A 27,742-nucleotide genomic window follows, 5' to 3' on the forward strand; every position below is an offset into this window, starting at 1 on the left:
TCCCAGTCACGGAACTGGCAGACAACTCGACCGGGACAGGCGGTTCAGTTATAGCACCTATGTTGATGATGGCTGTCAAAGGTGTGTTGATAAACGCTGCAACCGCGTGAAGACAGTGGGTCCCAAAATGAGCAACAACACGACGCAATTCCCGAGTACGCTGTCCCCTTCTGGTGTGAATGCCAACGGTCCCATCACATGGGACGATGCGACATGGATTCTCACCAGCGCCTTCATCATATTTACTATGCAGTCAGGTTGGTAGCTTACAATTATATAACAACATTCATACAATTATTTGCGTTTGATCAGTGTCAAAAAGAGCATCTTGGGTATGATCCAAAACTACTTTTTGTTTTATTATAGTATAGTGTTTAAGACAAAAGACTACTTGCAGCTGATTTTATGTTGTATTAAGATACTAAAAAAAAAAACTCATTAAATTTAATTAAATTTTATTCTAGACATCGTCAATAAGGTCTCAGCATATTGTTTATACTAACATGACTGGATGCCACATATATTAGCGTAATACTATGCATTGTTGCTATCAGTGTATAAAACATCTTTTAATAAACTTCCGTATTGTACACAACAGACACAATGCTGCCCATACCTTTGGCAGTCAAGTTGTATTTAACTTCAGAGCTATTTACAATTAGGAGATAAACCTACTGTGTTTCGACATTTGATGTTGTCCCACTGTAGAATAGATACCTCTTTATTTTAATTTTGCGAGCGCTTTAGCGCGAGGTTCCAAGTTATAATAAAGAGGTATCTATTCTACAGTGGGACTACATCAAATTTCAAAACACAGTAGGTTTATCTCCATTCTACCATGACGGCAACAACCTTTGAAAAGGGCGCTCTCTTGCAACGCGTAATAACACAGGTGCACAGATCCGCAATCTAAGAACATTCCGAAAAGAGGTCACAGGTAGTTATATATGTAACAATTATTACTAAAGTTCAAGATTAAAAACAAAATAGTCGTGAGTAGTTCATAATAAGTGTTCAAAACACATAGTTTTTCAAAAGAAGTTGACAAATAACACGCAAAACGTAGTCCAAGGAGAGATGTTTTAATTTCTACCAAACTGTTGAACACTGTGGACTGACTGTCATTTCTCGGAATTTTGGAGAGAGGTCATTTCTTGGAAATCGAACATGCCATCATTTCTATTGTAGGGGTGACGGGTAATAGAAAAAGATTTTAAAATGCCAAACGATTATATATTTCTACAGCAAACTTTATGAATTAACATTCTATTATACATTTAACATGTGTAAGTGTTATTAGTTAGTTAGCAATAACCACCAGTAAACAATGGCAGAACTTGACCTACATCACGGTTACTCACACCTCACAGCTGTCAATGGCTGACAATCTTGTGTTTACATTCTCGGTAACGAGCTATAGAATGAAGCAAGATGACAACCCCGATCTATGATGTGGTTCAGCATTATATAATTAACAGGTAGATTTTCTGGGATTGATCGAGCCTGCTGGTACATCCATATGATTACCAATGTGACTGAGTATGACTGAACAGCCGCTTTTTAGGCTGCAGACGAGCCGGATATTTTGAAACGAGGAATCTGCATGGTGTGACCTATTAATTTCAAGATGTCACGGATCCAAAGCCAAATAGTGAGAGAACTTAGACATTTGTGTCCCAGAAATAGTGGATCGTGTATGATTTTCTTAATTGTGCGTGTTCTGAAATGAATTTCATCGAGTTTGATGAGCTGTCACTTCAGTTGGGACAATGTTTTCGTGGACACACGTTTTTGGTGAAAAGGCTTAATATATTTGAAAAAAGGAAATCTCTTTTTAACCAATCAGAATCAAGCATTTATCAATGTCATGGTAGAAAGAGAATATGACAATTCATGGTGAGGCTAGATTAGGAATCAATCAAACAAATCACCACGTCTGATTGCGTGTGTTATTGAGTATTGGATGCCCGAAGCTTTAAACATTTAATACCTCCGGCACACGCATCTGTTTTAAGTCAGATTAGCCGGAGTTTTCAAATGTTATAAAAGTTATCTGTTCGTGTCCGTTGCCTCTCTGGTTGTGAGACAGACATGACGCTACTCCAGCATGTTATGACGTCACGCGGCAATGCTATGACGTTTTGATATAATGGATGACGTTGAATACTTTCGTGATAAATAAACCAGCGTGGCCAGCTAAATTTGAGAGAAGCAACGAAATGGCTCTCATGTAAGATTGAAAAAGATAACAAGCAAATTATATTTAGTTTAAGATTTCCTGGATTCAATCCCATTTTACAACGTTTTCTCAAACAGACTCCATCTTTTACAAGATGAGTTATGTGAATTTATAAATATACGTGACCATGTAATGAGATTAACTTATACTGCAGGTTGCTTTATTGGGCTTGCCAATGTGCCGATAGATCACATATATGTATGTCCTCACTGGTAACGAGCAACGAAGATTTACCGATACTCTACCCCATCGGATCACACATATTCACGAGCCTCAGATAATCCTAATTGCTACTTTAATGGTGTTTATGTCTATCTATTACCTATTAGGGTTTTGAGTAAGTGCACAGAAAATAATTCCATCCCACTAAACATCTTCAAGTATTTGAGACGGGAAAATATATCAACGCCTGCAAACAAATCATGGTGCGACTGGGCCATCCCCTTCTCTATTCACCCCTTCAATGTTGCCGAACAGCTCGATGGTGCCGGAGTGTGCGTATTGCTGACATAACCGTTGCCCTAACCATACTGCAGCAACATCTCACAGTTCGATTCAATTCATGCATAATCTACATTGCATATATAAATTTTCATGCAAAATCACACATTTACGGTTTCGAGTGGGAAGTGACTTGTCCTGAGCAGCAAACAAAAAGTCTTCTGTTTAACTTTTCAGGCCATCCGACTTTATAAAAGTGAAGGCCTCTGCAGGGTTGCTGATCTTCTCAACACACTGTACATAAACTCAATTATTATTTACAGATAGAAATAAACTAAAATGCAGCAAATAGGGTTTGGGTGATCCTGGCAGAGTAGTCAGGCTGGTTAAGCTCTTCCTCAGCTCAGGGCCTTTGTCCCCTCTACACGCAGCCCAGACAGCGAATGGGACTTCTCCCAGGACGCGCTACCTAGTCAACCCACCTAGGACTTTTCGGAGAATGTGAAGACTCCCCAAAACTGCAGTCTTGAATTACCCAGATTGTCAGAAGGGCTGTATTCCTGGTAGCAAACCCATGTACTCTCCCAATGCCAGTCAACAGATTGGGAGGTAACAAACCTAAGGCACCGAGAACAATGGGGTGTCGGACAATTTGGTACTTGGGATGCAAGCATGACATTTCGAAAGCGAGGTCCGCCTATTTGCAAAGTTTTTCCTGAATCTTGTCAATCGCATTAGTGTCAAAAGGGACAGAAAATTCAATGATATAAATAATTTCATTGAATTTATCAAAAAGGACAAGATCAGGTTTGTTGGCCTGAATACCTCTGAGGCTGTATACGGGCCTATTTTAAGAATTTTGCATTTTCTCATTTTCCATGACGCACTCTATACGTTCTGGGTCGTACTATGGATGGACCTCTTTGTCAAAACCACAAGCATGGCGAAAACGGTAATGAAATGATCGAGCCACCCCATCATGTCACTTAAGATACTGTGTTTGTGCCAATGCTGGGCATCCACTGACAATGTGTCGGGCAGTCTCATTAAATACATAACATAATCAACATCTCATATTTACATTTTGATGCAAAATCGCACATTGACGGTTTCGAGTGGTAAGTGACTGGTCCCGAGCAGCAAACAGAAGGCCTTCTGTATCACTTTTCAGGCCAGGCGACCTCATCCTAGCGAAGGAATCCCCAGGGTCTGCAATGATTCTTCGTGTGTGTCAATACCCTACATTTCTTGTTTCGTCCAATCAACAATACCAAAAGAATGTGAAAGGACGGGTACAACTAAGTATTTGTGGCTTTAATTTTATTGCGAGCATTCAGCTCTGAACTCAAGATTTTTCTTAAGCCTACATTTGTACTCTGTCCGAGGGTTTTCCTTGATATTGGCATTCTGGAGTCTGTCCCTAATCTGCATCCCTAAATACGTGTAGGCCTGACCTTCCACGAGATTGTCAATAACTCCTCCCCAAAGTAAACTGACTGACCCTCTCTCTTCTACCTTTCCACCTTTCAAATGAAGAATGTTGCATTTGTGGTGTCCAAAGGTCATGCCGATATCATTAGAAAAGGACTCGACAAGCAGAATCTGTTTTTTGACTGCGGGTCCTCCATTGGCAATAACTTTAAGGACATCCATGTAAAGGTGCCGGTGCTGAGGAGGTCCCGGTGATAACCCTCCTCTTGGCTGAGCAAAAAGCTAAAAGGGTTTCGTGACAATCAGAAAAGCAAAGGACTAAAAGAATCGCCCTGAAATATTCCTTTTCTAATAGAAATGGGTTCCGAAGTCACCACCTGCCCCTGAGTTGAGTTGACCAGCAAATCATTGAAGACTTGGGAAAAACAAGAAGTCACTCGCGGTGAGCTCAATACATTCCAGTGACCTCAAAATCCATTCGTGAGGTACGGAATCATAAGCTTTTCTGTAGTCTTCCCAACACATTGAGGGGTTACGGTAGTAAGTTTTAGCCTCTCCAAGGATCATTTTCTGAACTAGTAGTTGATCTTTACAACCTCAACATTCCTTTCTGGCTCCTTTCTGCTCCATGTAAATAATGTCATTGGATGCGCAGTATGATGACACAATATCTGTGAGACACCCTGTAAATATTTTGTTTTGTGTTCAGACAAGTAATAGGGCGGACGTTTTGGGGATCAGTCAAATCACCTTTATTTGGGAGAAGTTTGTTCAACCTTTGCACAACCAAGGCGGAACATCCCCCGTATCCACAACAGAATTAAAACAGTGAAGTAATGGTGTTTGAACACATGGGGAGAGTTCAAATACCATCAGGCTCTGGCGCCGTATTAGATTTAGACTTTCTAATATTACATTTTTCAGGCAATCGGGTGTAATGAAACACAAAAATGGTGGTTTTATATTTTCGTATACACTATTATTATTATTATTATTATTATTATTATTATTATTTGTTTTGTTTATAGAAGCATTCGAAGTCACCAACACAACACGGTAGTTTACATGTGACAGAAGTCACACTAGCAAAAAATCTAATATCCCCTTTTGTAATATAATATCCAAAAAGCTCAGAAGGATCAGCTACAATCGGTTCCAAATACTTTCGGGCTTCTCTTAAACAATAAACTGTAATCCTTTAGAGTATACATGGTTTGATATTATCTGTCCAGAGTGAAGAAATTTCGATGACTGTTAACAAGGGACAGCTGGTCCTTAATTCTCGGACAAGTACGTAGGTTAGTCTTTACACTATCCATGAGACCATGAAATTAAAGCATGGCGTCCCGAAAATAAAGTAGTGACAGCAGCTTGGTCAATAAAGTATTGGAAGGCATTTTACAAAGTCATGTTGATGACGTGATGTCTTAAGTTATAATTGGCTTTTTGAGAGGCGTTCAGAAGGCGGAGTACTAAGTAAGGATAAGATACATGGATGAACAACTTCTTCATTACAATTAATGGCGACGTTTCTGTTTATGTTCTAACACCGTTATCAAGCAAGTCATGTGAAGAATATGGCTGACATACAAATATACAGGTGTGAGGCAGTGTTTAAACAGTAAACTGGGATGTAGTTACACTTGAGTGGAGAAGCCTGTTATGTACACAAAAAGGTAAACATCTTAACCGGTGAAGCCAGTAGTATAAAACAAAAGGGTCATGACTGATTGGGGTCTTTGATGAGTTGATGGTACGCAGGAGGTATGCAATAGCCTTGATCAAGATTAATTGATGGTTGGAGTCTTTCGATGTTGATGGCTTGTAGTTTCCTGAACAGACTGAGCTTTGGTGTTCTTTCATTCTGGCTTTGAGGGGCCTTGATGTTTCGCTAATATACGCCTGTCCATAATTGCACAATAGATCGCGTCAGATTAATTTTTCATGATAATGCACAGATGTGACGTCACGTTACTTTTGTTTCGTAAATAAGCAATCTAAGCAATGGAACAACATATGTGAAGAGAAAACTATACTGCTCAATGAGATAATGAGAATACCCATCGTTATACGTAATACTGAGACATTGGACTGAGGATTGTGTTTAATGCACACAAACACATCATATGTTACTATTACTGTTTGTACTCTTTTGGGAATGTGTTTGTTGTCTTAAGCCGCATTCCATCTGTATGACTTCGGCCTGTAAATATTCGTGTCTGGACCGGATAAACCAGTGATTTATATTATGAGCGTCGTGCCACGCCGTCTGGGGTCGATGGAAACAAAGTGACAAGCTGACAAAGCCTTCCTGTTGGAAGGGAAAATATCACATTGATTCTCCATCTAGAATTTCCTGGGTTTGTGTCAGAACAATATGGCCAGCGATGATTTGGTATGACAAATATTTTCACGATATCGTTCTCAAAGGCAATCCATCTATTCGGACATTGTTCTTTGGGAATATTAATAGATGCATGTTCATATGCTGTAAACATTATGTGGAAGTGTTGAGAGAAGTCCGTCGATGGCCAATTGTTTTCCATTCACTTAATCGACAGGTATGAAGGGGTATACAAAATCGTCATCCAGAATCTCTGTGTTACGATCTAATATTATTTGTTGCAAAACCAAACCATGTTTGTTCCTCGAAGCCTTGTGTTTGAGGTGTTCGGAAATAATTCATCAATATCCTGGTCAATATACCAACAATACCTCTCAATAGAAAGTAGAATATGCCTTCAGAAACAAGTATAATGTATACCTGTAGTTTTGAAGGCGTTGAACTGAATTTGAAACCGACATTTTTACTGTACCCAGACAATAGTAAATGCAAATTCAGCGGAGATAAGGAGTGAAATAGGTAGTACATGTATGTCTCTGTATGTACTTAAACATTACAGTTTGCTGTCTGTATGTCAATATACTTTACTCGCATATATGAGAGGCAGCAAATTAAGTGTGCAGTGTAGGTATAACGTATGTAAACATTAAATTGACAACCAAGAAGATTAGAGGTGAAATTGGTTTTGACGTCGTTCAAGATAATTGCACTTATACTGTGAGTGAGTGAGTGAGAGAGTTGGGTTTAACGCCGCTTTTAACAGTATTCCAGTTATATCATGGCGTGTCAGCTTAATGTGGGAGGAAAGCCCGAAGTGATGCAGGTCTCGGACGTTTACCACTTCGGTGAAACCCACGAGCACGGGTATGGTGCTGACAAACCTATAAACATAATCGGGGCGAACCGGGATTCGAACCCATTATCATAGGTTTCTGGCGTGCCCAAGGGACGCAAATGTGCACAGCGAATCGCGGCGCCTTAGACGACTGGGCCACCCGTGCCCCCATTGCACTTATACAGCGACGTGCATACATGTGTGTGTCAATGTGTGTACCTCATTATGGCGTCTATTCTATGATTGGCATGCAACCAATACGACGCGACAGTCGCCTACGAAAAAAAAAATGGTAAAATCCTAAGGCCTGCCTGGGGCTTTCTTCCAACATCAAGTTGACACGCCTTGATTCAACTGAAAAACTGTTCAAAGCGGCGGAAAACTAAAGTCGTTCACTCACATATATTCGATCGCTGCCGTGTTTTCTGCAAAATATGTATTATCATACGTGCTTTGAAAATATTGTATGAAATCCTTTCTCAATCTACAAATGTGCATACAGTCAAGCACTGTTGTATCGAACTTTGATGTATCGAACTACGTTTGTCTCGAAGTAAAAGCTTGGTCCTATTGGCAAATGTATGCCAAGTTCACTTTTTGTTGATATTTACGAATGTCCATTCAACTTCGACACAAAAGTGTTTGACAATATCTTTATTATTTTTTTAGATTGTCAACATAGTATTGTGATTGAGAAAGAAGAGCTGTCCAATAAATATATATTGAGTACGTCAAATCAGCCTTTTCAATCACATTTATTATTGTAATTTGAAATATCTTTTTGATCATTATTTTTTATTTGCAGGTTTTGGACTTCTGGAAGCTGGGGCCGTGTCAAGCAAAAACGAGGTCAACATCATGGTGAAAAACGTAGTGGACATTGTGTTCGGTGGCCTGACATATTGGGCCTATGGATTTGGATTTAGTTTCGGCGAAGACAAAGGTACAAATCCGTTCTGTGGGATCGGATACTTCTTTGTCGACTCCAGTGATGAAAATATGGGGATCGTGTTTTCAACATTTGTGTTCCAGCTGTCTTTCGCGACCACAGCTACGACCATTGTTTCGGGTTGCATGGCTGAGCGGACTAAACTGATAAGCTACATATTGTTTTCATTTTGCAACACTATTGTGTACTGTTTCCCTGCCCATTGGGTATGGGGATCTGATGGTTTTCTTAAGCAAATGGGATCGGTGGATTTTGCAGGGTCTGGTGTTGTTCATCTGGTGGGTGGATCCTCTGGCCTTGTGGCATCTCTTTTACTAAAACCACGCCTTGGTAGATATGACCATGGAACTGATCCTCTTCCCATGTGCAGTCCAGCCAATGCAATTGTTGGAACCTTCATGTTATGGTGAGTACTGTGTTTGAAATAAACATTAATGATAGTAGAATTCAACATATGTATTTGGTACCTTTTGGAAGGAAATTCCATACTTTAATAAACAATTATTGACAGAAAACATGAAAGCAATAACATTGAACAAGCAGTCGAATGGCTGTTACAGGAAGGAAAGTCATTTTCATGGCGCACACACTGTTTGCGGGTATCCGAAATGTGTTAGGCTTGTTCAGCCAATTGCTTGAATTTAGAACGTTTTGTTTATCACCGACGGTCCAATAGTTCAGTCTGTAATGTTTCTTTTCAAACACAATTCGCTTCCCCTTTGATTTTCATGTCACTTAGATACAATGTTGCATTCATGACTCCTCACAGGGGGTGACTGACTGAAGAACAAGCTTGCAACTGTATTCTGTATCAGTATTCACCTTGAACCCTGGGTTTATGATCAAAACAAAAGTTTCGTATATATACTATTTACATAAGGTACATTAACACGAACCTTTATTGCATGTGAGACAAAACTGTACATGCATGTTTGATACAATGCATTTTTGAGGCTGGTAGCTAATCGATTTACAAGACAAAAAGCAAACATTTATACATTGTTACAACCCTTAATCTAAAAATTACTCTTAATGTAAACAAATTTACATTAAGGGTTACGTTTTTACATTAAGAGTAACAACCCGTAACCCTTAATGTAAAAAATATTTTTTTTACATTAAGGGCTAATATCGTACATATCGCCCCTTAATGTAAAATATTATTATAAACAAAGTTTTATTTGAAATATAGGATTTTGCTATGTTCCCGTTTTTATTGTTTTTGCTCGGTTTCTTGCAATTATTCGTAATATGCATAATTCGTAAAAGGTCCATGTTCGGGAGGTATTCGGGAGGAATACCTTTGATAAAGTATTCACTGGTAAGACGTGTTATTGATTTTCGCTACAGATAACATGCTATTACTATTCTGTTGGATAAGAGTATGTTTGGTTTCAGTAGCGCTACATTATGTGTGTTTACATATATCCAGTCGGAGAGATCGACCTGGTAATAATAACAATGATAGACAAAATGGGGTAGAGATTTTGTTGTATTTATTATTGAGTACACTGGAAGAAGACCCGGCTATTTCTAGCATTGTACTTGGATTTGTTTGTTTGTTTGTTTGTTTGCCTGTTGTTTAACGCCGCACTCAGCAATATTCCAGCTATATGACGATGGTCTGTAAATAATCGAGTCTTGACCAGACAATCCAGTGGTCGACATCATGAGCATCGATCCACGCATTTGGGATATGAGGACATACATCAACCAAGTCAGTTATATTAGTCGCCTCTTACGACAAGCATAGTCGCCTTTTATGGCAAGAATGGGTTGCTGAAGACCTATTCTGATCTGCCCCGGATCTTCACAGGTCCATTGTACATGAACAGTAGAACCGGTGTGACTATGTGGAGAGCGATGTTATTCACCATGTTGAAAGTAATAATTACTTAATAGATGTTTTTACACAATTTGAGATGGAAAGATATTCATGTGATAATTTACTTTGGAAAAACTCTTTTGGAAATGTGTTCAATTCTGAACATACATATTGTGAATGGAAGATTTGGGACTGACTATCAAATCGGTGACTGAACATTTATTGGTCATTTAGTGAGTGAGTGAGTTGGGTTTAACGCCATTTTAACAGTATTCCAGTTATATCACGGCTTAATGTCAGTTTAATGTGGGAGGAAAGCCCGAAGTGATGCAGGCCTTAGACGTTTACCACTTCGGTGAAACCAACAAGTACGGGTATGGTGCTGACAAACCTAGAAACATAATCGGGGCGAACCGGGATTCGAAACTAGAATCATAGGTTTCTGGCGTACCCAAGGGACGCAACTCTGCACAGCGAATCGGGGCGCCTCAGACGACTGGGCCAGTGCCTCCTATTGGGCATTTAGGGAGTAGTGTGAAACATTATGGTTTGGCATCGAGTGACATGTACCCCGATGATGATGAATGTCTCTGTAAAAAACATGAACGGTGCCATTATGTAATGCGTTCAGAAATAACTAAAGATAACTCATACCTTATTAAGTAAAACAAAGTTTGCAATGAATACAGATAACTGTGTGGAATCAAGAAGGACCAGTTTGCACAATGTAAAAGGAGTGACCTAGAAAATGCAGCAGCGGTAGACTCTACACGTTTCTGGGACATCATAAAATGTATGTGTGGACGATTGCAACGACCCAACCCTATTGATATATACACATGCACAAAAGTTAAGCGCCGCCATATTCATAGTCTCTTGATTTCACGTGTGGGAATCAGAAATACGAAATATGATGATGTATGACTGAATTAGGCTTCCATAGTTTCATGAACTCAAATTTGTCCAGATACCACGAGGAAAGCGTGCTTTACGTGTTGCTGCAGTTCCCCTACCCTATAAATAGTGAAATTCAAGTTTCAGACACGTGGTTGCATTTTGCTCCTGTGTGATTTAAGACTGCAGTGGATTACCTATCAGAGACTCTCGACGATGACCGTAATGCTTCGCCTCAGAGCGGCTGGTTATAACGCCAGAAGACCAGTAAAACGTCCTCAACTGACTGAGAGGCACATGCGGAATCGTCTGATATGGTTTCGTGCCCGTAGTCGCTGGAACTTGGCCAACTGGAGAGGGATCCATTGGTCTGACGAGTGTCGAATGCTGCTACGAACTGTTGATGGTCGAATACGTGTTTGGAGGCAGCGTAACACTCGTTTTGCACCAAGGAACATCCAGAAAACCTTAGCATGTGGCGGGGGTCTGTCACGATATGGGTTTGTGTTTCCTTCGGCTGCAAACTTCCGCTGGTGACAATTCGTTGAAACCTGAATGGCCAACAATACCAAGATGCCGTTCTTCGTCCAGTGGTAGTCCCTCATTTTGACAACAACATTTTGAGACAAAACTGTCGTTTTGGTGTTAAGTTACATCCGGAATTTATTTATATTTTTCTACTTCTATTAGCGGATGACCTTACTGTGTACAAATGAAGTTGAATATCTAACATGATGACTGTTGTAAATCGGAAATGCCAGTCAATCTATCGAAAACAAAACTAGTTGTTTTTCAAAAATAGGGGAGGTTTATCACGTTATGAAAAAATGGTATTATGATGGAAATGCGTATGAAGTAGTTACTGGATACAGTTATCTTGGCTTGTATTTTAGCAATAGCTTACTGAGATCGAATGCTTAAATAATATTCCAATTGAGGCAAGAAAGGTGTTCATGGTCCTTGAAACCATACTCGCCTCACTTTTACTTAAAATGTTTTGATACAAAGATAACACCAATACTTTTATACGGGGCTGTAATTTGGGGGTTCAGTGACATACAACCGAGTATGGCAGATGTTCTATTCAGTCGCTCGCTGTTTTGAAATGTGTCAAATATTGGCTGTCTCTTTATAATATGCAGGAATCTCGTATACACCAAAAATGTTACAATATGCTGCAGTTGTACGATGAACAAGGCCACGTAAATTGGGTAACGAAACTTAAATCTGTTACTTTCAGATTAAGATTTAGAGATGTCTGGTACTTTCAAACATGTGGTAATAAAACCGCGTTTTTAAATATGTTACGTCAGCGGTTAAAACCTTTTTTCGGGTTTGGCATGGTAAGTTATGCGAAAAAACCCAAATGGCTTATTTTGCACAGTTTAAAACATCCATTTCATGTGAGAACTATTTGAGTAGTATAACTGTAAATAAAAATCAGGACTCGTTTTGGGTTTAGTTCAATATTCCTTGTGAATTTAGAAAATGTAAATTTTGTAACCTAAACCATATAAAAAATGATTGCACTTTTTAAATATTTTCTATGTTATAGCCATCTGAGGCAAAGTTTTTACATCTTTCCAAATATTCTGAAGTTTAATACACTACTGTCATCGCAAGACCCTATTACCAATATGAATACAGAAAAGTATTTGTTTTTACCCCAATGCTGTAAGAACACAAATACGCCAACTTTGATAATATGCAATTATGTTAAAACTGTTTTTTCAACAAAAAAATGCAAAGGAATGTGTTGTATTTTATACTGTTTGCACCTAAATTGTATTTCGTTTGTACATAAAGTCCCGTGGCCTACAAGTACTGAATAAAGTGAAGACTAATTATTCGTAATAACTTCCTTCAACTGTGCGCGTTTATTCAGGAACAACAAAAAGTAGAGCCATTGAACTTGTGTAAGTGCAGTACACCTTTCATATTCCAACAACCTCTCAACAACGACAACCTGGTCGTTATTTTCAGGTTTCCTTTATGTGTCATGACTGAAGATTTTGTAAATCTTGATACAAAGGTGTATCTAGGGACACTATACAATATGACGTTATTTACGTTACTACCTTGCTTCCATTGTAACGGAAAGGGCATCTGCAGAGCTGATAAATCGATATTCAGAGATTTACCATCATGGCAATATAACCGAAGCATCTAATTGGTAATTTAGCTTATGTCAGCCCCCCCCCCCACCCCCCAACCCCCCCCCCCCCCCCAGTTCTTTACCAACGCCTAGTCACAGTAGCTATGTGTGTATCACCATGACAACTAGTTAATGGCAAACATTGAGGCATTGATTGCCAGCGACAAAGCAACTCATTGCAATGTCTACTTTATTTTCTAATTAATGAAATTGAAGCAAGGTATTAGTTTAGAAGATCAATTAAGTTTTCTACAAAGCGTATTGCAGGCCTAGGTGGCATTAGCTAATGTGCTCAATGATTTAAGCATGTGTCAGTAAATTGTCAGTTATTTATCTACATCCACGCGTGAGGTTTTAAAGTCTTTTTTTTTTGAAAATAATCTTATTTTATGCCCCGTTAATACTGTCATTAATAGCACTGCCCCTTATAGCACTACTTGCCACAGATTAAATCAAGATTGTTTTTCTAATGAACATATTTGACGGTTGAACATTCAACTCCTGGTGATATAGTTTGTCGAGGCTGTTTGTTTGCTGAACGAATGTTACTGGAGATGCGTTTCTACGATTGTTATCCAATGAATGCATATGCTACTTCAAATCGATAAACACCTTCAGCAATGATAAGTGACCCTTCAAGATCCGGGTAACATTGATCTTCAGCATCCCATGCTTGTCGTAAGATGCCACTAACGAGATCGGTGGTCCGACTCAGTGACTTGGTTGATGCATGTCATCGAATACCAACTCCGTTGATCGATGATCATGGCATCAATGTTGGGATTGTCTGGTTCAGCGTTAACCAACAAACAAACTAAACATTCTAAGGTGTTTGCAACTGTGAGTGAGAATGTCTCGATGAAACGGCTACAACATTAGAGGTAGTGTATACTAAGGGGCTTTTGAAATTGTATATTTATATATTTTCGAAAACGATGTATTCCCTTTCAATGTTTATAGTGATCCTTTTTGTGGTATTTGGAATAGGGTTGTATTAACATTGCCCATCACAGGTATAAGAAGTCGATAATATGTTCTACTGATTGTGGTCGTCTAATTATTTCACTCTATCCAATTAATAGCATACCATTATAGATGGCACAGGCGTTTTTGAACGCGTGAAATCCACAAGATCCAGTATAGCAATGACAATTGTGGATTATAATCGTGGAAATCCTGTCCTCGAACCTGACTTGAGAAGCAATACATACTAAAACGGGACACCTGATATGGACAGGAATTATTCTTGAGACCTGTGTTACAAAGATGTTATAATATTCTTTGAGGCTATTATAGAGCTGTCGATATTAATACAGAGGAAAAAGAAATTCCCAACTGAATACAAAATGTATAAAATCTACATACATGTATTTCTTATTAATGCCATGTTCTCAGAAACACTGTCTTATTTCACTTCTACAGTTCAATTTTTCACTGGCCAACATTTTATTTGGGACGAACGATGAGAAGAACGATGATACATGTTCTGTGAGGTTTGATATACGCTGTTGTTTCCGTTTGAAAACTAATATCATTATGAGTACCAGATTTGATATATACGAACGTTTCTAGTTTTGATTATTAATGGGTTTTATGACCGTAGAGAAAGAATTTTATCAGCTTAAATTTCTTGATCGGATTAAACAATCATATTTCAGAATGTGGTTTCATGTTTCATTTAAAATATAAAGGTCTAATTTCTCAAATCGATTTAAAATAAAAGAAACAAACTATGAATGCGTGTATGGCCCACGTGTAGTGTCTTTGGCTGAATACTGACAAAATTGAATACGGGCTTTAATGACTCCAAATTATTGTAAGTTAAACTGAAAACGCATTACGCTTCGTTTCATGTATCCTTTAAGTTAATAGCTTGAAATGAGATTTAGTGTAAGCTATACACACGAACAATGCTGAAAGAAGGAGTCAGTTGTTTGCAATAGGCAATAACACTGGTTCGGAGAACACGATAAAAGAACTGTCTGGGAAAGACAATTAATGTCCATCTTTGTTCTCAGGCGACCGTTGTGTACCATACTTATACCTACACAAAGCTATACAAAGCTTATGCTCGTGAACTAAGTCTGTGTAAATAATTTACATTGATCAATTTTTCTTTTATGGCATGGTTTCTAAAGAAAACGTCAACGGCTTTCTGTTTGGATGTGATGTCCAAGGAAATGCCAGGTAACCGTGTTGTTTCAATTTACATGATGAAATAGCGTGTCAAACTTTGTATGACATTTTTTGTATCAACATCCATTTGTGAAACAGTCGCAAAACCCAATGGGAGTTTAATGTGTTTACGGTTATATCTTCATGGCCTGAACATATATATTCTTCACCCCCACACCCATGTGGTATTTACACAGTATGTACCTATTGACATAGCTTCCTCATTTATATATAGATTGGAAATATCTGTTTTCAATTATATGTTCCAGCAGAAAGTGTTTTAACTAATTGTCGTGACTGTTGAGCTACACAATACATCAACAGATGAAATGCTATTAATTGCCATTATGCCAATTAAACGAGTCGTATCGTGATTGGTATAGCATGGAAAACCTTGTGTCTTGTCACATCTCTCTGGTGGATATATGAGCAGAATCGGGATTTTCGTATCGATACATCAGTGTGGTCTCACATACAGTATTTTAACGATCGTTGCGTGATTCCAAACTATATATAAAGAATAAGCTCCGACGTACATACAGTTTGGACTGCATCCGCGGTGTAAGTGGATGGAGCGTCATACCATAAAACGTAAAAAGATTGTACTTGTTGTTACCCTGCCTTGCGTTTGACATTAAGAGGATAATACAAAGACTTGTCGGCTGTATGAGTGAACTATCCTTAAACACCATTTCGCTTCGCCACATACAGTTTGTCCCTAACTATTTGAAGATTCATACATCAATGAGATCACAATGTCAATTCTTAATTTTGTATATCTCTGTTGGTACCTCGAAGGATGTACTTTCTTACATCCTTTTTACATATACGTTTTTTGTTCAAATTGGGTGAGTGGCTGGTACTACCAGTGGGGTAGGACATGCTAACCCTTTCCACCTGGTGTCATCACTGATGTTTGGGTATCCATTCATATAATGTTCCCCACTATGTTGATTTTAGTCCGATGGAATGCGTTTCGGTGGATAATCGAGACTGGCTGTTCGCTGACGTGTTATACTTACAATGATAATAATAATGGAGATTTCTATTACGCCATATCCACACATGTGTGCATGGTCTAAGGGCTACATAAAACACGAAAGCACAGTTAGCGAGTAAGAACAGGGGGGAATGGGAAGTAGTGACGTCTGAAGAGATGGTTGTTCAGGACTGATTTGAAAAAGGCCAGGAAGGGAAACTGCTGGATGTCGACAGGGAGAAAATTCTAAAGAGTAGTTGCTGCATAGGCGAATGTATTGTGACTTTAGGACTTCGGGTTTGTCTTAACCACAATCAGTAGGTGTTGTTGCTCTGATCGAAGGCTTGTGGGTGGTATGTAAAAGCTGATGGGCTCCACGAGGTTGTCGGAAGAAATTCCAGGCTGGCATTGAAACGCCACAAGAAGATGCATGTACTCTATCCTGGCCTTTACAGGTAGTCAATGTAAGGAACTCAGGTGATATGTTGATATTTAGACATTAAAGCTATGATACGGGCTACGATTTATTGCAGTCCAAACGAGAGACTGCATATTACATTACAATATTACTATTATTACAATAGTTCAGCCTTGAGAGAACAAGACTTCGAGCAAGTCTGTCGGCTGTATCTGATGTCATGAGATGACGAATTTTAACAATGTTACTGAATGTTGGCATCTCATGATCATCTCAGTGCGCTAGCACCATAATCGGCATCAGTCCGGACTAGTACAAGCAGCCACACACGTGCATGCACATCGCTATATAAGTGCAATAATCTTGGAGGCGACGTTAAACCAAATTTCAGCTCACCTCACCTTAGTCATTCAGGCGTAGCAAATAGACTGTTAAGATCTACGTCAAACACGCGCGCGTGAAGAGAAATGCATACCCGACACGATCGAGGTGACCATAGAGAATAGGTGCTCACGAAGCCTAGATTGCTACATCTATTTTCCTTTTGTTCAAAAGGATGGGTCGTAGGGGGGATCTCACGGGCATACAGTCAAAACACTCTGACTGATGTTTGCTAAAAAAGAGCTGTGTTAAATTGTCTAAATGATCATAATCAACGGTTCTGTATTTATTCATCACAGGTTATTCCCAGAGAATGAGGAATTTCTAGAATACCGCCTCGTAAAAAAACTTAAGAACATTGAATTTCAAATGATAGTTACGCTTATGAATACCAGTATATCGATCATGTGACCGACCCCTCGTCTCATGGAATATCGTGTAAATATTCACATTCAAATTATAAGAGAAGTCAATGTAAAGACTTTGTCAAGGAAAAGTACACTTTCGACCGCCTCCCTGGTCTCCATGGTCTTGAGGTATAGCGTCCGCCCGGAGAGAGGAAGGTCCGGGTTTGATTTTATAGTTGATTTGAAATTTAGTCTAGAACCGAATCTGACCACCTACCCCTTTGCATTAAGCTAAGGAGTTGTAATAGAACCCGAAATTCACCTAATAATAGCGCAAGCGCAATTAATAGCTATAAGTTTGCTTGGGATGATAGTATGTTAAACACATTCAGGGAGAATTTACTTACAGACGATATCCAAAAGCTTCTAGATAAATGTGTCGATTTTGTATTTTCTGATATAAAAAAAGTGTAAATGCTATTGCAGATGCTCTATGTGTAGCCGCTAGTGATATGAAACGAAAAGTAAGTCGAGTTAGAGAAAGGGTGAAAGGAAATCCATGGTTTGATAACGAGTGTGAAATGCTTAAAAAAGAAAGATTTAAATATTTAAATAGATTTAGAAATTGCAAAATTGAAAATAACCTAAAAGAATATCATGCCGCTAGAAACAAATATACTGCCATCTGTAAATATAAACAAAATAAATATTTAATGGAGAGGAAACAAAGGTTAGAGAAAAATATAAATAATTCAAAACTGTTTTTGTCAGAATTAAAAGCATGAATACAAAAAAACCCACCAAAAACACGAATAACATAAGTATTGATGACTGGTATTGTCATTTCAAAAATATGTATAGTGTCACATCAGAATGAGAAAGCGTCATTTTTAGAATGTAATGATAATGTAAATGAGGATGATAACAACGACGAAACTGATGACATTGTAGCTGATATTCTTGATTCCCCAATTACGAGAGAAAAAAATTTAGAAAGCATCCGACAACTTAAGTGCAATGAATCATCTGGCATTGATAATTTAATGCCTGAATTTTACAAACATTCAGCAAACCTGTTAGTACCATATCTTGAACTAATATTTAATGTCATTTTAGAAAACGGAACTTTTCCGAATTCATGGTCGGTGGGAATAAGTACTGTACCTCTCCATAAGAGCGGGGATATAAACAACACTGATAATTATAGGGGTATAACTCTTTTGAGCATTTTTAGCAAGATATTTTCTTTTATTATTAATAAAAGATAAGTGTATTGGGCTAGTACAATGAACACAATTTATTAGTCACAAGCTGGATTCAGAGAAGGATATGTGCAAAGAAATAAACTTTGGAATCTTTTGAAGACTCATGGATTAAGTTCTAAAATGAATAAATTGTTAGGTAGCATTTATGAAAATATAAAAGTCTGTGTTAGAAATAACCAAGTTATTTCTCCTACATTTTCAAGTCATTTAGGAGTACCACAGGGTTGTATCTTAAGCCCGTTCCTGTTTTCGTTTTTCATCAATGAATTTGCAATGCAAATTATCTAATAACTGTTCCTATGGAATTCAACTACATCCAGAGGAAATACAATTGTTTTTACTTTTGTTTGCAGACGATATTGCACTATTTTCAAGTACTATTGAAGGTCTACAGTCACAAATTAATAAAGTATTGTGATGAATGGAAATTGAATGTAAATAGAAATAAAACAAAAATTGTTGTATTTAAAAACGGCGGTAATTTATCAAAATATGAAAAATGGTACTATAAAGGTAACCAATTGGAGATTACAAGTTTTTATAAATATTTAGGAGTGTATTTTACTAACCGTCTTTCGTGGACAGTATCATGTAAGCCAAGCATCCTTACAAGCTCAAAAGGTATTCATTGGTATACAATGAAATGCATGTGGTCTAAACTTTGATTATAATACACTTTTCAAAATTTTTGATGTAAAAAAAAGTCCAATTTTATTGTATTGTTCAGAGATTTGGGGACTCTCAAAAGTAGATGCTATAGAAAAGATTCACTTGTATGCATGTAAGAAATATTTAGGTGTTAAAGTTAATACACACGGGGTTATGGTTTATGGTGATTGTGGTCGCTATCAACTGTATATTTTTGCATATATGAAAGTTATCAAATATTGGTTAAGAATTTTAAATATGCCTTTGTATAGATTTAAAAAGAAGTGTTATAATATGTTATTTTTGTTTGATTCAAATGGTAAAAGAAACTGGGCAACTGGTGTTAGAGAACTTTTATTTGAATCTGGTTTCGGTAATGTTTGGTATGATCAACGGGTTAATAATACTGCTGAGTTTATCCAGTCACTGAAACAAAGACTAAAAGATATTTATTTACAATCATGATATGTTTCATTAGCATTATCGGATAAACACTTTTATTATAAACTGTTTAAATCTTACATTTATAGAGAATGCTATCTCGTTGATATTACCATACCAAAATATAGAAAAGCATTGGCACGGTTTCGTTGCATGTCGCATGATCTACATATTGCAACAGGCACATATATTAATACCCCACGAGAACAAAGAAAATGTAACATGTGTAACTTAAATGAATTAGAAGACGAGTATCACTTCCTTAACTGCTAATTAAATACTATCTATGCCAGAATAAAATGAGCATATTTATGGTTGTCATGATGTATATATACACAGTAAAAAAAGTGTTGCATCCCCACATTAATACGTTTGATACATCACAACATTTAAAACGCCCGACTCTGGTTTTAATGGTAGGTATTCCTTGGGGATCTGATGTTAAATGTGTAATGTTTTCGGAGGGAAGATGATCACCAAAACGTAGCAATCAGCACGTGAATTGCATGGTGCATGACATTTGCAGATTGCAGTATCTTCTTAAGCTCAACATCGCCTATAAAAGATGTTCTCTGACAGCCCAGTTTATTGTAACCCACAATGCCGGGTAGACGATTGTCAGAAGCAGTCAAGTGGCAGATTATTGGCCTTCATGGAGCAGGTCTTTCGTTCAAGGAGATTGGCAGAAGAACCGGACATCACTACTCAACAATAAGCCGTTTGGTCAGAAAACACGCACAAACTAATGATGTAAGGAATCGCAGACCCTCTGGCAGACCACGTAAGACCACAATTAGAGATGACAGAGCGTTGTTGAGGGTGGTAAGGCGTCATCCATTTGCTACAAGCACAACCTTGAAACGTCTTTGGCTTCCTCGTCAACAGTTCAGTACCCAGACCGTGAGAAATCGTCTTAAAGCTGCAGGGTTGAAGTCCAGAAGGGTTATCAAGCGACCTAAACTCACAGACAACCACAAACGACTACGTCTAGCCTGGTGTAGACTGAGACAGAACTGGAACTTGAGGTCCTGGAGAAGAGTCCACTGGTCGGACGAAAGCAGGTTCCTTCTGCATGTTGTGGATGGCAGAGTGAGAGTATGGAGGCGTCCTGGAACAGCTTATACTGCAAGAAACATCATGCCAACTGTACCATATGGAGGTGGATCTGTTATGGTCTGGGGATGCTTCTCATTTGATTGTAAGCTTGATTTAGTGACCATACGAGGCAACTTGACAGGGGAGCGCTACATCCAAGAGGTGCTGAATCCAGTTGTGGTGCCCCATTTTGACAATCATCCACTGGCCACCAGACCGATATTCATGGATGACAATGCCAGACCACATCGTTCACGAGCTGTGACCCAGGTTATCCACAACAATGCTCTGACGCAGATTCCATGGCCAGCAATGAGTCCAGATCTGAATCCTCTGGAACATGTATGCGACATTTTGGGACGCCTGATTTATCGTCGAGACCCTCCTCCACAGAACTTGCGTGAATTGGAAGCAGCATTACACGAGGAGTGGCAACAGCTGCCCATGGAGCGATTCCAACGTCTGGTGAGGAGTATGAGACGAAGACTTCAAGCTGTGATCCAAGTGCTTGGTGGAAGTTCTCGATATTGACTTACTGTGTTCGTCAAATCTCCATATGACATTCTTACCCTATTGGATGAATTTGGTCACTAAAAATTATTGAGATGTCACCATACTTAATGCGTCTTCGTTGTTCGTTCATTTTTCGTAAAAGTTCAGCATGAGATTATTACATGCCATAAGGTCATGGAATACCCCATTTAAGTTCATTGTATAGACAATACACTGGTTTGTTGGTATACACGAAATCCTGGTTATAATATTAATTCGGTTATCTTTACACCCTTTCAAAACACCCCTCCATGAAAAAGTATAGGGGGGGGGGGGCAACACTTTTTTTACTGTGTATATGTGGGAGACAATTTATTTCAATTTGATGTTCTATTGTAATGATTAATTATGTTGAATTGTATTATGTACTAAAGGCCTGTGGCCTCTTGAGTACGAGATAAAGATTGATTGATCAATGACTGCGTCATAGCAAACGACGTTAAAAGATGGTACTTTTTGTTCCTCTGTCTGGAGCTCGGGGTCTCTGATTGGGGTATTAATTTTAAACTGCGGCTTGGTATCACAGTGGGCTAGCACTATAAAATTGGCATTAGTCCGGATTGGTGCAAGTAGACATACATGTACATACAGACACACACACACACACACACACACACACACACACACACACACACACACACACACACATTTCAACCTTAAGTGTTTCATGTTTACATTTCCACAACGCGTGGTTTGGTTTCCTGCATTTGTACCGAACTCGCAGGTCGACATGTCATTAAGCCCTACTGCAAACCTATTAGTACATTAATACATTTAGTACGCTTTATTTCCAAGGGCTTTCCCCCCACGTCTAACAAACCTAATTACGTTGATTGCGGATACAAAATCAATAAAGCCCATCCATATTGATATATGCTTTACGTTAGGGCGATCTCCTAATTAACATTTGTGATACGGAGCATCCTCATGTGTGGGAACGTGAAGCTTTATATTATTTGTTAACGGGTGTATGCAAGGAAATATAAAACGTCAAGGCCAGAAAATAACCTCCTTTATCCGATGAAACAGATTCCTTTGGGCATAAAAGGCAAAATGGCAGTGAAAATTATATGAATAGATACATGTCATTGCACGTAAGAACACATATACGATGGGTGTATGTGTATGTGTATATCTAATATATGTGCATTGTAATTCAAACACCAATGTCAGAGTCTTTCAAAACTATGTCCCATCAAATGGAATGACAAGAAGAAATACCACATGCATAAACATTTTACAGCACTGTACATAGAACACTATCTTCAAAGTGTCTACAGTATCCAGAAATTAACACTGCAATAGATCAAACAGTACTTCAATAAGGAAATTATATTCATATACATCAAAACATGCTGAGTGTAAAAACAACTCAAACATATTGGGTGTATGGCATTTCCTTGAAAGGGTCATCTGAAAAAATAGAATGCACTGATTATTTCAGAAATACCCCCATGCACATTACAGTAGTCTAGGGGGCACGGGTGGCCCAGTCGTCTAAGGCGCCGCAATTCGCTGTGCAGATTTGCGCCCCTTTGGCACGCCAGAAACCTATTATTGTGGGTTCGAATCCCGGTTCGCCCCGATTATGTTTCTAGGTTTGTCAGCACCATAACCGTGCTCGTGAGTTTCACCGAAGTGGTAAACGTCTAAGACCTGCATCACTTCGGGCTTTCCTCCCACATTAAGCTGACACGCCGTGATATGACAGGAATACTGTTAAAAGCGGCGTTAAACAGAACTCACTCACCCACTACAGAAGTCTAGATTAGGTCATGTATTATCTATATTTTATTCTAATAACACTAACCTTTCATTACAGGTGGGGCTGGCTTGCATTCAACTGTGGCAGTACCTTTGGTATTTCTGGTGGCAAATGGCAGTTGGCAGCAAAGTAAGCGAAACTTACACGGAGCCACATGCGCGTGCGTTCACGCAAATAGCTCCTTTGGCATCTTTATATCGATACGCTTCTGATGATTGATAGAATGTGTCGATGAAACACTTTAATACTTTCGATTTAAACAGTTGACACTAAAACACACCCGTAGTCATGCTTAATAGGAACAACGCCGTCATATTTCATAATGTAACATTTATCTATTAACTTATACAAACCCATGTGTGAAGGTATGCACCCAAAGAACGTTTCAATCTGGCTATGTTTCACCTCTGAGTTAATATGGCACATTGACAACAGATGTACACGGGGATCAAGCATAATGATACAAGCCTGCAACGAAACAATGTGGAGTGAGTAAGTGAGTATGGTTTTACGCCGCATTTAGCAATATTCAAGCAATATCACGGCGGGAGACACCAGGAATGGGCTTCACACATTGTACCCATGTCGGGATTGAAACAATGTGGACATTATAACAACTGCATTACATGTGTGAGAACGCCCTGCTTATTACACTATATTTGTACGTATTCAGGGCAGCAGTGACGACACTGATGGCTTCAACAGGAGGTGGAAGTGCCGGGGTAATCATAAGGTAGGAATACTGAACAAACTCTTCAGCTGTGTAACGTTCAGGCGAATTATTTGTATTGAGTAGTTCTGATTTAGTGAACATGTCGAAAAGTGTGACTCCACGTGTTTGAGGCATTTGGGGCCAAATTTGGGTGTTGGTGGCCCATTTTATGCACTGAGTGTGTGATCTGATGGGAGCATGGGTGGATCGTGAGGCTAAGGTGCCACCGCAATTCGTTGGGCAAAGTTGGACCCTTAGGCGTACTACAAAACTATCGTCGTGGGTTCGAATCCTATAATTACCCGGAAGATGTTTTAAGGTTTATCAGTACCATGCCCTTGCTCGTTGGTTTCAAGCCTAAGACCAGAATAATTTCGAGATTTCCTGCCACATTAAGCCAGCAAGATACAATTGAAATATCACTCTTGCGACAAACAATAGACTGCACGTGAGCTTGTCTGAGGAGTGTGTCTGTTGTCTTGATTCTTTTAGGTTTCACTGTGGACAATAATATCGTTTCAGCTATGTTTTCAAAAAGAGGAAGTTCGACGTTGGATACCTTATAAACTCGGTACTTGGTTCCTTGGTCTCTATAACAGGTTAGTACGTTTAGCGGAGGTAGGGTTTAGCCTAAACAGTCAGATCTGTTTTAACCCCTATCTCAGTAATTTTGACTTAACCGACATAACCTTTTTGTCCAAAACTTTTAGGTACCATCCGTTGAATGTAAGAACTATGGGGGACGTGTGGCCCAGTCGTCTAAGGCGCTGCAATTCGCTGTTGCGTTCCATGGGCCCGGGAGAAGCCTATGATCGTGGTTCGAATCCCGGTCCGCCCTGATTATGTATCTAGGTTTGTCAGCACCTGAACTCGTGTGTTTCACAAACTTGGTAACCGTCAAGTAACTGCATCACTTCGGGCTTCTCCTACATCAAGCTGACATGTCGTAATATAACTGGAATAATGTTAGAAGCGGCGTTAAACCCAACTCACCCCCTCACACAAGACTTCTTGGGGTATTTGAACTCTCTGAACCGACATTTCCTCTTAAAACAAATATCACTGTATACATTATGCAGAATGTTTCATCCCATGTTTAAAAGAAGTAAGAGGCAGAAGGGTTATTTTAACCAACTAGAAATGGTACATTGTTGCGGAGGACTTTCAACATGAATTGAATGTTATCGCACATTGTCACTGACACTTAGCCTTTTGTCGGTCAATCACTTGCAAGACTTTGGAATTTGGAACTTTGGACATAATCGAGTGCAAATTAATGACTTAAATGAGCTAAAAGTCCATATTTCTACACGTCTGGAGACAATTCCGAGCTTTAAACAACTCCATGTGAATGATTTTTACTATTTGAGGTACTATCTTTTACTAACATACGTCTCTTTAGAAAATATTTATCTAGTGTAAAAAAGTGACAAAACCTTTCCATAATCATAATAAAGTCCAACTATAATCAAAGCTTGTGTTTATGAATCACTATCAAATTGTTGATGATACCATGTGTTCAAGAAAAGGTGAGCGTTTGATGTCTCTGAGTAAACCTACCTGGAAAACCCTTATATCAGCCTTGTTGGCACGCTAATCGTTCGTATAAGCATTCATTTGCAATATGCCCGTTTCTTCTTTTCAGCAAGTTGTGCCCTAGTGCGACCCTGGGAATCAATAGTTATTGGTATCATAGGAGCAATACTAACTCTCTGTTGTGCCAAGCTTCTTGATGTTTTACACATAGACGACCCAGTTGGAGCTGTCGCCGTCCACGGGGCTTCCGGTTTCTGGGTAGGTATCAAGTTTACCTCTTCCACATGCCATCATAACATCGCACAAGCTGTTGCTTCCTTCACCATGGAATGTACATTTGGAGATTGAAAATCAAACAATATATATCCTCGGATATTGTACGATATGGCTGGAATATTGCCGATGTGACGTAAAGCTTTAACTCACTCACTCACTCGGATATTGTAAATATTAATAATGTTATAACAGATTCGCATTTGTTTAAACGATTTCTATCGTAAGGCGAGACGGGGGAATAGGGGAGAGGGGCTGTAGGGATATTGGTGTTCGTCTGAAGAGCCGCAGTTCCCTATCAAGTACCTAATGCGTCCCAGAATCGTATGATACTACGTTATGATTAACGCCGCTTTGACACATATTACTGTTATATCACGGCATACTAGCCTAATGTGCGAAGAAAATTCAGTGAGTCAGGCCGTAGATTGTGACCGGTTTGATGATGACCTTGATCACGGGTATGGTGCTGTGGTCGAAGAGCAATAATACAGTTGAATCGGGAATCCGAACCCAGGATCCTGCACACCCAGTTTTGCAAATCGAAAAGTGGCGCCTAAGATGACGGGATTTTAATTTTGAGCTTTCATACTTTATAAGAGACTTTGATGTCTTTGTTGCAGGGGCTCCTTGCTGTGGGTCTTTTTGTTGAGCAGGACCCTATTGAAAACTTGACAGGGGGTTCATCTGGGCTGTTTCATGGGGGAGGCTGGTATCTTCTTGGAATTCAGACATTGTCAGCTGTTTGTGAAATCGCATGGAGCGCCACGACAACATTCATCATATTATTCGTAAGTAACGTCTAGCTCACCATACACAGAGACTGCATGAACTAAAATGTATACCTTTTTGCATAGTACGCCATGTGGTAAACTTGTTTCATGTTTTGTTCAACGAGATTTGTTTGTTACGTTACTCGTCAATAAACCAGCTCTTTCACGGACGCTTGTGAATAATTTAATACACCGACTCTGTTACACACCTCTGTCGTACACGATGCCCGTGATTGTTTATTTGCGTGATTTTTATACTACACATAAAGGTAAGGAAACGACAAGGGAAATAATGTAATCAGGGTCCCCGCGGATATTGCAACTTACGAGATCAAGAAAATAATGTACGTCAATGAGTACCGGTTTCTGTCGATTTCAGATTATCAAGAAAACAATCGGCCTCCGTATGGACCCTGAGGAAGAACAGCTTGGGGCGGATCTTGTGGAACATAACATTGGAGCCAGGATCGGTGATCCTATTCTGTTTTCCCCTCGGCCAAGCGCACCTCCCAAGCATCTCCGTCCTGCCACTGCTACCGGAAGTGACGACATTGCCGCGTCCATGACTTCGCTCCAAAGTAATGAGTCCTTATTTAAGAAACGTAAAGGGAAGCCTGGTGGAAACGAAATACAAAGCATTTCTATGATATGTCAAGAAGACGTGTAATGTTTTGGGAGAACGAGGCCGCGGTACATCAGTGAAAAATATAGGAAAATAGCGTTAGCCTGTGTTGATAGTTTGCGGACGGATTTGTATGTTACAAACAACGCTAACGTTCTTAGAAGCACATAGTAGCTCATCCCTTCTTTGTTTGGTGTATTTTGGTTTGTTTAAAACACATTATGATGACATCTAGCTGTATAATGACGACCATCTTCCCGAGGCAAGTGAGTTAACTGACTATAAAAGTCCAGTTTCCACCCTTGCCGAACTAGGCTGGTATTATGGAGTTACATTTTGGCTGGACTAACGAGTCTATGTATAGTCCATTCAAAATCGCGCACCGAAATCGAAATCCGGTTCGTAGAGTGTCATGCAGTTTTCGGTCGACTGCAGGATTTGCAAAGCATGTGCACCGCTAACTCGTCAACAGATATTTTCTAAATCTTTTCATGTTTATAATCAAGGTGCTCACGTGATTTCATGCACTTCGCGATGCAATATAGTTCTTGATTATCGATCAGATCGTCTTGACTGGGCGCCACCGTTTTGTTTGAAACAAATGCAAGTGACACGAGAGGTTGAATCTGATTGGTCAATAGGAGAGG

At 39.1% G+C, this 27,742-nt stretch overlaps 1 protein-coding gene across 1 annotated transcript; it reads left to right on the forward strand.

Moving 5' to 3' along the window:
* On the forward strand, positions 1–27,742 carry LOC124131444 (putative ammonium transporter 3). Its single transcript, XM_046494728.2, has 8 exons — positions 1–257; positions 8,096–8,645; positions 23,237–23,308; positions 23,853–23,912; positions 24,414–24,490; positions 25,537–25,685; positions 26,324–26,491; positions 26,853–27,742. Exons 1-8 carry the CDS (start codon positions 128–130, stop codon positions 27,138–27,140), a joined length of 1,494 nt encoding a protein of 497 aa, XP_046350684.1. The 5' UTR covers positions 1–127; the 3' UTR covers positions 27,141–27,742.

Source organism: Haliotis rufescens, unplaced genomic scaffold (genome assembly GCF_023055435.1).
Source record: "Haliotis rufescens isolate VD_foot unplaced genomic scaffold, xgHalRufe1.0.p SCAF_1, whole genome shotgun sequence".
In the NCBI taxonomy this organism is placed as follows: Eukaryota; Metazoa; Mollusca; class Gastropoda; order Lepetellida; family Haliotidae; genus Haliotis; species Haliotis rufescens.